This window comes from Bubalus bubalis, chromosome 5, assembly GCF_019923935.1.
Source record: "Bubalus bubalis isolate 160015118507 breed Murrah chromosome 5, NDDB_SH_1, whole genome shotgun sequence".
Classification (NCBI taxonomy): Eukaryota; Metazoa; Chordata; class Mammalia; order Artiodactyla; family Bovidae; genus Bubalus; species Bubalus bubalis.
Window position 1 is genome coordinate 52,926,992 of NC_059161.1, and position 15,148 is coordinate 52,942,139.

The following is a 15,148-nucleotide window of genomic DNA, read 5'->3' on the forward strand; positions in this document are numbered from 1 at the left end:
GTTGAAGAATGAGAACTAGAAGAAGATGATGGATGACAGAAGGAAAAGATATGAGAAGCAAAGGGCAGAGCCAATATTTTATGACCTGATCCTGAATATATATTGTTTATAAATTGATAACTAGAGGTTAGAGATTTCTATTCATATAATAAAACATAAACTAATAACTAATAAATATAAACAATAACTCTAGAGGTTAGAGATTTCTGTTCAGAATCTACCTATAACAGATATAAGAAATGAGGATCAAATGGAAATGCAATGATTTTCAAATTTTTGAAAAACTGAATATTATAAAAATATATTAAAAAACTTTGGCCCCTCTTACCTTTGATAGAGAGTCACACTTACCCTTGCAGTCACTGCAGGATCACACTTTCTTGCAAGGTGGGAAAAATTCTAGTTTTCATTTCCATCTATTCCATATACAGCTATCATTTCTACCACCCTTTTATTTCTACATTGTTTCCTCAAAGTCTAACTTTAAATACAACTTAGATAAGAGAAATAGCTTTTTAAAATAGATAAGATATATTCTGTTGATCTTAAAAAGTCCACAATACATGAACATCTAGTTAAAAATGGATAAACCTGGAGTTACTTGCAAAGTAAAAGATCTTCACTTAACAAAAAGTCAGTAAAGAGTGCCTTTAAATGAAAGATATCGACTCTTATCTTACAGCATAATAAACAATGAATCCAAGATAGATTAGGGTAAAATGCAACAAAATAAAACAATAATGAACCCGAGAGAAAACTTTAAGGGAAGAAGAAAACCTCTTAATCAGAACTGGAAATGAAAAAATTATAAAAGAAAAGACACACATAATTAACTATACAAACATTTAAACATCTGTATGTTATAGATATTATAAACAAATCCAATAAGCAATGACAGATTTTGAAAAATATTCGAATGAGCTGTTTAATACTTTTTACAAGACAAAAATAAATACCATGTTATGATAATTAATTATACATAAATAATTTTATTATTGTATAACTGTACTCATTTCACATGCTAGCAAGGTAATGCTCAAAATCCTTCAAATTAGGCTTCAACACTACATGAACTGAGAACTTCCAGATGTACAAGCTGGATTTAGAAAAGGCAGAGGAACCAGAGATCAAATTGCCAACATCCATTGGATCATAGAAAAAGCAAGGGGATTCCAGAAAAACATCTACTGCTTCATTGACTACACTAAAGCCTTTGACTGTGTGGATCACAACAAACTGTGGAAAATTCTTCAAGAGATGGGAATACCAGACCACCTTAGCTGCCTCCTGAGAAATCTGTATGCAGGTCAAGAAACAACAGTTAGAACAGGACATGGAACAACTGACTGGCTCAAAGTTCAGAAAGGAGGACGACAAGACTGTATAGTGTCACCGTGCTCATTTAACTTTTATGCAGAGTACATCTCACGAAATGTCAGTACATCTTGCAAAATGAATCACAAGTTGGAATCAAGATTGCCAGAAGGAAGATGAACAACCCCAAATACGTACCACTCTAATGGCAGAAAGTGAAGAGGAACTAAAGAGCCTCTTCACGAGGATGAAAGAGGAGAGTGAAAAAGCTGGCTTAAGCAATCCCACTGCTGGGCATACACACCGAGGAAACCAGAATTGAAAGAGACACATGTACCCCAATGTTCATCGTAGCACTGTTTATAATAGCCAGGACATGGAAGCAACCTAGATGTACATCAGCAGATGAATGGATAAGAAAGCTGTGGTACATATACACAATGGAGTATTACTCAACTATTAAAAAGAATACATTTGAATCAGTTCTAATGAGGTGGATGAAACTGGAGCCTATTATACAGAGTGAAGTAAGCCAGAAAGAAAAACACCAATACAGTATACTAACACATATATATGGAATTTAGAAAGATGGTACAACAACACTGTATGCGAGACAGCAAAAGAGACACAGATGTATAGAACAGTCTTTTGGACTCTGTGGGAGAGGGAGGGGGGGATGATTTGGGAGAATGGCATTAAAATATGTATAATATCATATAAGAAATGAATCGCCAGTCCAGGTTCGATGCAGGATACAGGAAGCTTGAGGCTGGTGCCCTGGGATGGCCCAGAGGGATTGTATGGGGAGGGAGGTGGGAGGGGGGTTCAGGATGAGGAACATGTGTACACCCATGGCAGATGCACGTTGATGTATGGCAAAACCAATACAATATTGTAAAGTAAAAAAAATTTAAAAAATAAAAAAAAGAATTACTAAAATGAAAAACAAAAACAAAAAAACTTAACATTTAAAAAAATTAAGATCATGGCATCCAGTCCCATCACTTCATGGCAAATCAAAGGGAAAAAAGTGGAAACAGTGACAGATTTTATTTTCTTGGGCTGCAAAATCACTATGGACAGTGACTATAGCCATGAAATTAAAAGACGCTTGCTCCTTGTAAGAAAAGCTATGACAAACCTAGACAGTGTATTAAAAAGCATAGACATCACTTTGTCAACAAATGTCTGTATTGTCAAAGCTATGGTTTTCCCAGTAGTCATATACAGGTGTGAGAGCTGGATCATAAAGAAGGCTGGGTGCCAAAGAACTGATGCTTTCAAACTGTGGTGCTGGAGAAGACTCTTGAGAATCCCTTGGACTGCAAGGAAATCAAACCAGTCAATCCTAAAGGAAATCAACCCAGATTGGAAGGACTGATGCTGAAGCTGAAACTGTAATACTTTGGTCAGCTGGTATGATGAGCTGACTCATTGCAAAAGATCCTGAAATTGGGAAAGATTGAGAGCAGGAGGATGAGGAGGCGTTAGAAGATGAGATGGTTGGATGGCTTCACTGACTCAATGGTCATGAGTTTGAGTAAGCTCCCACTCCAGTGTTCTTGCCTGGAAAATCCCAGGGATGGGAGAGCCTTGTGGGCTGCCATCTGTGGGGTCGCACAGAGTCGGACACGACTGAAGCGACTTAACACCAGCAGCCAGGATATAGTGAAGGATAGGGAAGTGTGGTGTGCTGCAGTCCACAGGGTTGCAATGATTTGGATACAACTGACCCACCAAACAACAACAACATTATACTAATAGGATTCTTAACACATGGACAAAAAAAAAAAAGGTAAACAATGGAGTAGAAAATGGGCAAAGTATGTAAATAAGTAAATTCAAATGGTCAGCAAACATCTGAAAAAGTACTTAAACTTGATAGATAAATTTAAAGACTTTAAACTTTTCAGATTGGTAAAAGTTAAAAAGAATCAATACTCTTCTTTGAAAAGGAGCACTCATATATCGCTGGTGGAAATGTAAGTTATTACGGACTTTCAAGGAAGGCAACTTGGAAGTGACTATTAATATAAAAACTGTACTTTTGACCCAACAATTCCATTTCTGGCTATCCCAGAGAAATAAAACTAAAGGAAATATATCTAAGGCTGATCATGTTTTGCATAACATAATTGTATTTTGTGGAAAAAATCTGGAAGCAAAGCAAAATGGAGAAAAACATGGAATGAGAATTACATTAAATAACAAGTGCTTATTATATAGTTACGTTCCTCCCTTTAGTTTTTTCATGATATTGAATTACATTGATAACTTGATAATCTATATACACATATGTAATGAAGTTAGATTAAGACACTGAATACTTTACCTATCTCTGGTGATTTTTCACTTTCCTCCAAGGAACCATTTTCTGAAGAGAAAGCTGTGCTCATCAGCAAATATACAGTCTTACTGTTTTTAAAAGCATTCCATTGTGACACATTTGATAACAGGGATTTACATAGAAGAGAAAAAGGCTCTAGTTCATTGCTGATATAAAAACACTGCTTCCACCTGGAATCTGACACCCACTGAAGATGTTGGTTTTTACAGGTTTCATATATGCCTAACAAAAAAGGAAAAGTGATCACATAAGAAGAGATGTATCCTTTACCTTTAATTACTCATTAGAAAGTATATGCTTAATAAATATTTTTTGTTGAGGAAAAAGCCATCTTATATAAAAACTAATTACATAAAATATAATTTTTCAATTATGATAAAACACATAACACCAAATTTACTACCTTAACCATTTTAAGTGTACAATTCAGTAGTGTTAAGTATAATTCATGTTGTGGTGAAACAGATCTCCAAAACTTTCTGCAAGTCTGAAGCTCTGTACCCATTTTCCCATTTCCTTTTCCCATTTCCCCACCTCCTACCTCCTGGTAACCATCCCTTCTTTTGTTTCTATGAATTTGACTTCTTTATGTACTTTATGTAGGTGGAATCATACAGTATTTGTCTTTTGGTGACTTGCTTATTTTGCTTAGCATAATGTCATCAAGTTTCAGCCATGTTGTACTATGTGATAGGATTTCCGTTTTTTGACTGAATAATACTCCATTTTATGTATATACTACATTTTCTTTATCCAGTCACCAGTGTACACTTGGGTTGCTTCTACCTATTGGATATTGTGGATAGCGCTGCTATGAACACTATATGCAAATATCTCTCTGAGATCCTGCTTTCAATTCTTTAAGATACATAACCAGACATAGGATTAATGGATCATATGATAATTCTATTCTCAGGTTTTTTTTTTTTTGAGAAAATTCTGTACTGTTTTCTATGTTCCAAATATGCACCATTTTACAGTCCCACCAACAGGTTTCCATTTTCTCTACATCCTTGCCAGAACTTATTATTTTCTTTTTTAAAAAAGAAATGGATGTGAGATGATATCTTTTTGTAGATTTGCTTTGCATTTTCCTATGATTAGTGTTGTTGAGCATCTTTTCATATGTTTGTTGTCCAGTTGTATTTAATCTTTGGACAAATGTTTATTCAAGTATTTAAAAATTGGGTTATTTGATTTTTTTCTTGTTGAGCTGTAGGAGTTCTTTTTATATTCCATGTAAATATAAACTCTTTATCAGACATAGGGTTTGAAATATTTTCTTCTATTTCTTAGATTGCCTTTTCACTCTGTTGATTGTGTCCTTTGATGAGCAAAAGTTTTTAATTTTGATATAAATTTGATATGTAATAATTTTGATATATATTAATTTGATATACTTTTGATTTGTCTATTTTTGTTTTTGTTGCCTGTGTTTCAGTGTTAAATCCAGAAAATCATTGCCAAGTCCAATGTTAGAAAGATTTTTCCCCTAAGCTTTCTAGGAATTCTATAGTTTTAGTTCTTATGTCTAGGTCCTAAATCCATTTTGAGTTGATTTTTATACTTGATATGAGTCCAGTTTCATTCGTTTGCATATGAATGCTCAGTTTTGCCAACACCATTTTTTTTCCTTCCGTTCAATTCAGTCGCGTCCTACTCTTTGCGACCCCATGGACTGCAGCACGTAAGGCTTCCCTGTCCATCACCAACTCCTGGAGTTTACCCAAACTCATGTTCATTGAGTCAGTGATGACATCCAACCATCTCATCCTTTGTTGTCCCCTTCTCCTGCCCTCAATCTTTCCCAGCATCGGGGTCTTTTCAAATCAGCTTTTCACATCAGGTGGCCAAAGTATTGGAGTTTCAGCTTCATCATCAGTCCTTCCAATGAACACTCAGGACTGATCTCCTTTAGGATGGACTGGTTGATCTCCTTGCAGTCCAAGAAACTCTCAAGAGTCTTCTCTAACACCACAGTTCAAAAGCATCAATTCTTTGGCACTCAGCTTTCCTTATAGTCCAACTCTCACATCCATACATGACTACTGGAAAAACCATAGCCTTGACTAGATGGACGTTTGTTGGCAAAGTAATGTCTCTGCTTTTTAATATGCTGTCTAGATTGGTCATAACTTTTCTCCCAAGAAGTAAGTGTCTTAATTTCAAGGCTGCAGTCACCATCTGCAGAGATTTTGGAGCCCCAAAAAATAAAGTCTGACACTGTTTCCAAATCTATTTGCCATGAAGTGATGAGACCAGATGCTATGATCTTAGTTTTCTGAATGTTGAGCTTTTAGCCAACTTTTTCACTCTCCTCTTTCACTTTTATCAAGAGGCTCCTTAGTTCTTCTTTACTTTCTTCCATAAGGGTGGCATCTGCATATCTGAAGTTATTGATATTTCTCCCAGCAATCTTGATTCCAGCTTGTGCTTCTTCCAGCCCAGCATTTCTCATGATGTACTCTGCATATAAGTTAAATAAGCAGTGTGACAATACATAGCCTTGATGTATTCCTTACCCTATTTGGAATCAGTCTATTTTTCCATGTCCAGTTCTAACTGTTGCTTCCTAACCTGCAAACAGATTTCTCAAGAGGCAGGTCGGGTGCTCTGGTATTTCCATCTCTTGAAGAATTTTCCACAGTTTGTTGTGATCCACACAGTCAAAGGCTTTGGCATAGTCAAGAAAGCAAAAATAGATGTTTTTCTGGAACTCTCTTGCTTTTTCCACGATCCAGCAAATGTTGGCAATTTGATCTCTGGTTCCTCTGCCTTTTCTAAAACCAGCTTGAACATCTGGAAGTTCACGGTTCACATACTGCTGAAGCCTGGCTTGGAGAATTTTGAACATTACTGGCGTGTGAGATGAGTGTAATTGTGCAGTAGTTTGAGCATTCTTTGGCACTGCCTTTCTTTGGGACTGGAATGAAAACTGACCTTTTCCAGTCCTGTGGCCACAGCTGAGTTTTCCAAATTTGCTGGCATACTGAGTGTAGCACTTTCACAGCATCATCTTTTAGGATTTGAAATAGCTCAACTGGAATTCCATCACCTCCACTAGCTTTGTTCGTAGTGATGCTTTCTAAGGCCCACTTGACTTCACATTTCAGGATGTCTGGCTCTAGGTGAGTGATCACACCATCATGATTATCTGGGTCGTAAAGATCTTTTTTGTATAGTTCTTCTGTGTATTCTTGCCACCTCTTCTTAATATCTTCTGCTTCTGTTAGGTCCATACCATTTCTGTCCTTTATTGAACCTATCTTTGCATGAAATGTTCCCCCGCTGCTGCTGCTGCTAAGTCACTTCAGTCATGTCCAACTCTGTGCGACCCCATAGATGGCAGCCCACCAGGCTCCCCCGTCCCTGGGATTCTCCAGGCAATAACACTGGAGTGGGTTGCCATTTCCTTCTCCAATGCATGAAGATAAAAAGTGAAAGTGAGGTCGCTCAGTCATGTCCGACTCTTAGTGACCCCACGGACTGCAGCCCACCAGGGCTCCTCTGTCCATGGGAGCTTCCAGGCAAGAGTACTGGAGTACCATTGCCTTCTCCCAATGTTCCCCTTGGTATCTCTAATTTTCTTGAAGAGATCTAGTCTTTCCAATTCTATTATTTTCCTCTATTTTTTTCTTACAAATTTTAAACTTTTTATTTTGTATTAGGATATAGCTGATTAACAGTCCAATACCATTTGTTGAAAAGACTGCTCTTTTTCTGTCGAGTGGTCTTCATAACTTTGTTGAAGATCATTTGATCCTATGCACAAGGGTTAATTTCTATGCTCTCTAGTTTTTTCTTTTGGTCTATTTTTATACCAGTAATAGACTGTTTTGATTACTATAGCTTTATAATATAGTTTGAAATCAGGAAATGTGATGCCTCCAACTTTCTTCTTTTTCAAAATTGTTTTGGCTATTTGGAATCACTTGAAGTTTCATATGAAATTTAGGAAGAAATTTTCTGTTTCCTTAAAAAAATGGCATTGAGGAATGTCACCAATACAAGCTTATTTAAACCTAGAGATAAATCTTTGGTCAACAGCTATTGTGTCAGTCTTTGTATATAAATATATCTTTAATCTGAAATAAATAAAGCCTGTAGACTCAAAAAAAATGGCATTGAGATTTTGATAGAGATTGTATTAAATCTGTAGATTGATTTTGGTTAGTATGTCTTTCTTAACAATACTAAGTCTCCCAACCCATGACCATGTGATGTCTTTCCATATATTTGTGCCTTCTTTAACTTCTTTCAGCAATGTTTTGTACAAGTCTTTCACCTCCTTGGTTAAGTTTATTCCTAAGTATTTTATTCCTTTTAATGTTATTTTTGTTAAGATTTTTTTTTTTTTTGCTGTGGACCATTTTTAGTCTTTATTGAATTTGTTACAACATTGCTTCTGTTTTATGTTTGGTTTTTTGGTTGTGAGACACTTGGGATCTTAGTTCACAGACATACTCAGAAATAATGTTTTATCAGGGACATGCCTGGTGGTCCAGTGGTTAAGAATCCATCTGCCAATGCAGGGCACATGGGTTTGATCCCTGGTCTGGGAAGTTTCCACATGCTAAGGGGCAACTAAGCCTGTGTATCACAATAGAACTACTGAGCCCGCACTCTAGAACCTGTGAGCTGTAACTGCTGAGCCTGTGTGTCACAACTACTGAAGCCCATATACCCTAGAGCCCATGCTCTGCAATAAAAGAAGCCACTGCAATGAGAAGTCTGAGAATTGCAATGAAGAGTAGCCCCCACTTGCTGCAACTAGAGAAAGCTCACACATAGCAATGAAGACCCAGCACAGCCAAAAATAAATAAATAAATAAATAAATAAATAAATAAATAAATATACTTTTAAAAAAAGAAAGAACGTTTCATCAGCTATCTGAGTATTTCTTAGCCCAGCCAAACTGACACACAAAATTAACTATGGGGGTTACCAGTGCAAATATATAAAGCATCTTAAAGTTATAGCACTGTATTTTTAACTGAGAAAAACAATTTCAACTGCATGCAAAAACTTTCTTCTTAATAGTTACCCCCAACATTTTATTTTACTGCTATCACAAGCCACATCTTTATATATTACATACCTGCTAACATAGATTTATAGGGTTCTTTTGTGTTTTATTTATTTGTTTGTTTGGCTGTGTCGGGTCTTAGTTGTGGCCCGTGGGATCTTTGTTACATCATGTGGGATCTTTTGTTGCAGCACATGCTCTCTAGTTGTGACACGCAGGCTCAGTAGCTTCGTGGCATATGGGATCTTAGTTCCTAGACCAGGGATTGAACCTGTGACTCCTGCATTGCAAGGCAGACTCTGAACCACTGGACCACTAGGCACATCCCAGATTTATAGTTTTCAAAATGCTTTTTGTCATTTAAATTCTACGCATCCAAATTACAATAGTACACATTTCTATATTTTTAAATCTATTTACCTTTACTATAGAATCAACTATTTTTATATGGCTTTATGTTGCTCTCTATTATCCTTTTGTTTATACTTGAAGGACTTCCTTTAGCATTTATACTGAGCAGGTAATTATTTCTCTCAACTCCTGTTTTTTTCTGTGAAAGTCTTAACTTTTTCCTTCTTTTTGAAGGACACTTGCCTGGTGTGTGAGTCAGACAAGCCATAGAATGGCTACACATAGTCCTGGGGTCCTATGTGTAGGAGACAAGTCCCTTAGCTGAACAGAGAACCATATGGACAGTTAGAAAGGCTTGAGAAGGCTGGACTCCACTTGCGAGGAGTATGTGGGTGCTGGCTTGCCCCCAGACTTCACCTACCAGAACCAAGGCAATGTCCAGATCTGCTCATTCCATGCCAGAGTATGACACTGAATTCAAGCCTGCCAGCAGCTATGGAGACACTCTACCTAGGGATGCAGAGGCGACTTGGGGGCCTGGGGCATAGCCTAGGTGAGCAGCAGTGGCCATTGTTGGTACTTGCTCAAGTGGCAGCCCAGACTGTGGATGGCAGCACAGCTGCTGGGTTTCTGTGACCGCCTCACTGTGCCCTCCAGTCCAAGCCAAGTGAGTGCTTCAGCCCCACTCATTCCATGACAGAGCACAACACTAGACCTGGGCTGATCATGACCAGGGAAAAGACGCAACTGTGGGCTGCGTCTGAGGGGAGCTGAAGACACCCACAAGACTTCTGTAAGCACATGAGCATCCTTGGCTTCAGCACCCCCATTCTTTGGGGTAAGGGTCCCAATAGGGGGAATGAGGAAAAACATACATGTAAAGGGAACAGAACCAGCTGGAATTCAACCCTCTGGGCTTCTGCTCTAGCACCTTGGGAGCAGACTCCCACGGTGATGGACACTGAATAGATGGGAAGTCCCCCTCACACTCTGTGCAGGCTTTAGCTCCTTTATCTCCAGCTATAATTCCTACCAAGGTGATAACTGCCAACATACCCGGAGGAAAAATGTGACTGGAATCCACATAAAATCCAGCCCTCCACCAAAGGTATGGGGCACACACAGTCTGCAGAGGGACATTCTCACTTAAGAACACTCCTTTGAGACCACAATAGGTAATAGTACCTTTTACAATAACTTTCTCTGCTTCTTTACAACAGTTTCACCTAAATTTATAGAAGCAGAGAAAGTTAAGTAAAATGAAAAGCAGAGGAACTACTTTCAACTGAAGGAACAAGAGAGGATTGTAAATTGGTACACATACTATGGAAAAAGTTATGAAGTTCCTCAAAAAGTTAAGAAGGAAATTACCACATGATCTACAATTTTGCTTCTGGGTATTTGCCCAAAGAAAACAAAAACATTAACTTGAAAAGATGTGTGCTCTCCAATGTTCATTGCAGCTTGATTTACAATAGCTAAGATATGAAAGCATTCCAAGCTCCATTGATAGACAAATGAATAAAGAAGATGTGGTATACACATACAATAGAATATTACTCAGACATAAAAAAATGAAATCTTACCTTTTGTAACAACATGGATGGACCTAGAGGGCATTATACTAAGTAAAATAAGTCAGACAGAGAAAGAGAAATACTGCATGAGGAGTCTAAATCTAGATTGTTTGTGAAATCTAAGAAACAAACAAAGCAAAACAAAAGCAAAGTCATAGATATTGAGAACAAATGGGTGGCTGCCAGAAGGTGGTGGGAGTGGACAAAATAGATGAAGGGGTTTAAGAAGTACAAACCTTCAGTTATACAATAAATCATCATGAGGGTGTAATATACAGCATAAAGAATATGGTTATTATATTTAAATAACTTTGTATGGAGACATGGTTACTAGACTTGTGATTATGATCAAATCACAATGTATGCAAAAGTCAAAATATTATGTAGTACACCTGAAACTAAGGTAACACTGTATGTCAACTATGTTTCAAAAAATGAACATATATGAATATGAATAGATATAAAGAATATATATTTGGAAGAAAAAAGTGAAAGGACAAAACATAGTAATATTAATAGTAGTTGTCTCTCTGGATGGTAGAATTTACTTCTTTTCTGTATGTATAGGTTATAATGGCTTTTATAATCAATACACATTGCTTACATAATTAAAAATGGAAGCTATTAAATATCTTTGTTTTTTTCTTGAGAGCTAAAACATGAGTTTTGGATGAACTCCAGGAGTTGGTGATGGACAGGGAGGCCTGGCGTGGTGCAATTCATGGGGTTGCAAAGAGTCGGACACAACTGAGTGACTGAACTGAACTGAAAAATAATTTTAACTAATTAATTAAAATATAATTGGCATTCAACATATGAGTTTCAGGTGTACAACATGGTGATATGATGTTGTTATTTCTTAAAGTATACTGAGAATGTTTTAATGATTGCAACCACGGAAGACTCCTCTTAGATTGGCTGCTGCTGCTGAATTTTTGGCCACCTGTTTCGCTGCATGATCTTGTCTCTTGGTCTTAGGTGAGTGCTGCTGCTGCTGCTGCTGCTGCAAAGTCGCTTCAGTAGTGTCCGACTCTGTGCGACCCCATAGATGGCAGCCCACTAGGCTCCCCTGTCCCTGGGATTCTCCAGGCAAGAACACTGGAGTGGTTGGCATTTCCTTCTCCAATGCATGAAAGTGAAAAGTGAAAGTGAAGTCGCTCAGTCGTGCCTGACTCTTAGTGACCCCATGGACTGCAGCCGACCAGGCTCCTCCGTCCATGGGATTTTCCAGGCAAGAGTACTGGAGTGGGTTGCCATTGCCTTCTCCGCTTAGGCAAGTAGTTGAGGAATAAACTTCTGAACGAGGTTATGACGCTCAGATTCACCCTCTTGTAAATATGGTGCCTAGAATTGTGAGGTGCAGAGTCTGAGAACTATTAGAAGTTGAGTTATGTTAACAGCAGTCTGTAGTTATTTTCATATTGATGCCTGGCTGTTCGCATTTTCCTAGGATTTTTCTGAGATACCCTGTTCTATACATTTTAATTTTTAAAGCCATTGAATTATTGTTGCCTATTTTTTTCAAGCAAAATAATCTTAATAAATTTAAAAGAACATTCATTGATTCAAGAGTCATTTACCAAACATTTACTGTGTGCCACTTTTGGTACCACAAAAGCAAAGAAAAAATAAAACTATCCAAATGTCTGGATAGCAATTGTTTTCGTATTTTCATTCTGACTTCTAGTTTCTGCTGAGTCTCAAAACAATTGAAAAATCACCACTTTTTCCTCCTCAGGGAGAATGTCAGATTTCCTTTAAATTTAATGTGTCTCAAGTTAGAGAGATGGGAATACTAGACCATCTTACCTGTCTCCTGAGAAACCTATATGCTGGTCAACAAGCAACAGTTAGAACTCTATGTGAAACAACTGACTAGTTCAGGACTGAGAAACGAGTACAACAAGGCTGTTTATTGTCACCCTGTTTATATGCAGAACACATGATGAGAAATCCTGGGCTGGATGAATTACAAGCTGGAATCAAGATTGCCACGAGAAGAATCAGCAACCACAAATATGCAGATGATATCACTCAAATGATATCACTCAATGGCGAAGAGGAACTAAAGAACCTCTTGATGAGGGTAAAGGAGGAGAATGAAAAAGCTGGCTAAAAACTAAATATTAAAAAAACTGAAATCATGGCATCACTTCATGGCAAATAGAAGGGGAAAATGTGGAAGCAGTGACAGATTTCCTTTTCGTGGGCTCTAAAATCACTGTGGATGGTGACTACAGCCATGAAATTAGAAGACAATTCCTTCTTGGCAGAAAAGCTATGAGAAACTTAGTGTGTTAAAAAGTAAAGACATCAGTTTGCTGACAAAGGTCTGTATAGTCAAGGCTATGGTCTTTCCAGTAGTCATGTACTGTTGTGAGAGCTGGACCATAAAGAAGGCAGAGCACTGAAGAAGTGACACTTTCAAACTGTGGTGTTGGAGAAGAGTCTTGGGAGTCCCTTAGATAGCAAGGAGATGAGACCAGCCAATATTAAAGACATCAACCCTGATACTCACTGGTAGGACTGATGCTGAAGCTGAATCTTTGGCCAATACTTTGGCCACCTGATGCAAACTCATTGGAAAAAGACCCTGATGCTGGGAAAGATTGAAGGCAGAAGGAGAAGAGGGCACCAGAGGATGAGATGGCTGAACATGCAATGGACATGAACTTGGGCAAACTCCAGGAGATGAGACAAGGAGGTCTGGCATGCTGCAGTCATGAGGTCACAAAGAGTCAGACACAACTAGCAACTAAACAACAACTTAAAATTACAACACAGCACAATAATATGAATGTATTAATGCTACTGAACCGTACACTTAAAAAATGGCTAAGATGGCAAATTCTATGTTATGTATATTTTTACCATAATTTTAAAAATAAACATATTAAAATATACAACACTGGAGCATCTGCAAAGATCCAATACTTAAGTATTTTGCCTAATCTTTTGGATAAGCATGATTTTTGTGGTTCAAATTTTCAGGGAATTTTCATAAGAAACTGAGGGCAACTATAGTTAGGAGGGTGAAATTCACCTTCTGATGGTATTTCATCAAAGGATGTGTGTGTGTGTGTCCCTATTGACAAGCATTAGGTATTCTGCTTTATAGATTAGAATTATAATAACCTAGCAATTGTCACTTATTTATTCATTCAAAAATTACCGAGTATCAGTTATAGGCTTCCCTGGTGACTCAGATAGTAAAGAATAACCTTTAATGCAGGAGACCTTAGTTTGATCCCTGGGTGGGGAAGATACCCTGGAGAAGGGAATGCCTACCTACTCCACTATTCTTGTCTGGGAAATCCCAGGGACAGAGGAACCTAGAAGGCTACAGTCCACATGTCGCAGAGTTGGACACGACTAAGTGACTAACACTTTCACTTTCACCTAATATGCTTAACAGTGTAGAGGATACAGTGATGAATTAGATATTGTACTTGACTTCAAATTGCTTTTAGTTTAATCAGTGTAGAAGCACTAACTTGGAGCACCTTAGAGATCTTTTAGTACTTTTCAGGAAACGTGTTTAATGGGTTTTTAGTACATCTAGAGCAATTATTTTTACTTACTGTTGAGTTTAGGCTGGGGCATTACACCTTTAATATTTACTAGCATGCTAGAATTTAAGAAGATGTTCCATTCTTCCTCTGGTAGGGATCCAATGTCATCCTGCATTAAATTTCCATTAGCATTATTTTGCATGATTGTAGTGCAAAGCCCAAAGGAGAAGCAAAGTTTATGTCGATTAAACAGAGCTGAAGAGACCACCTATAAAGAAAGCATAACTGTTAGGCTAACCTAGCTGGGTCAAATAAATGTGCAAAATTCACCTTTGAGAATGTCTCACCTTAAAAATGATTCTTGTCAATGTATCTATTGAATTTTTAAGATGTCTATCTAAGGTTCTTTTTTCACTTTCCAGTTTAGGCTCTTTTGAGAGATTTGTGATTTCATGACCTTTTTTCAGAAACATTCTCTCCCTTTTCAGACTGTGTTCTTCCTGTTCTTTGCTTTTGGAAACTACTGATGAAACAAAAATTTGACGAAACCAGTCCAGGGAGAACTGGTACATGTAATCAATCTGTGCAAGGTTAGACACTAGAAAGTACAGCAGGGCACCCCGTGTAGCAATGGGGAGATACAATTTGCGTGTTTCTTCAATCTCACTTTCTGCTTTTCTCGTTGCTTTGATTCGCTTTGAAATTTCATTTGAAGTCATCTTGGATTTTCTTAAGATGTCTACAATTTCCTCATCATCTAATACAAATCCTAAAGACAAAAAATGAGTTTAAATAAAAACCACTGGAATATTAAATAATTATTTCCTCATGGCAATTTCCTCATTCTCTACTCTTTATCTAAGAGTTTTACTATTGGCCTTTTGTAGGTTTTATTTTGGACATGGACCTGTCTTAAATGAAGATAGGCCATGTTTCTAAAAAATTTGATTAATAGTACATATGCCTCCCCCTTCCCATCCTTTAGTCTCTTCTTTATACTACTTTAATGTTTGAGGATTT

The 15,148-nt window shown here is 37.5% G+C and overlaps 1 protein-coding gene across 1 annotated transcript in view; it reads right to left on the reverse strand.

The window, feature by feature from the left end:
* DNAH14 (dynein axonemal heavy chain 14) overlaps positions 1-15,148 on the reverse strand; it is a 403,042-nt gene that overhangs the window by 67,019 nt on the left and 320,875 nt on the right. The window contains exons 70-72 of the mRNA XM_044943112.2: positions 14,476-14,897; positions 14,198-14,396; positions 3,647-3,883 (exon numbers count right to left, since the gene is read on the reverse strand). Of these exons, the coding sequence (XP_044799047.2) occupies positions 3,647-3,883; positions 14,198-14,396; positions 14,476-14,897 (858 nt within the window). The remainder of the gene's footprint in view (positions 1-3,646; positions 3,884-14,197; positions 14,397-14,475; positions 14,898-15,148) is intronic.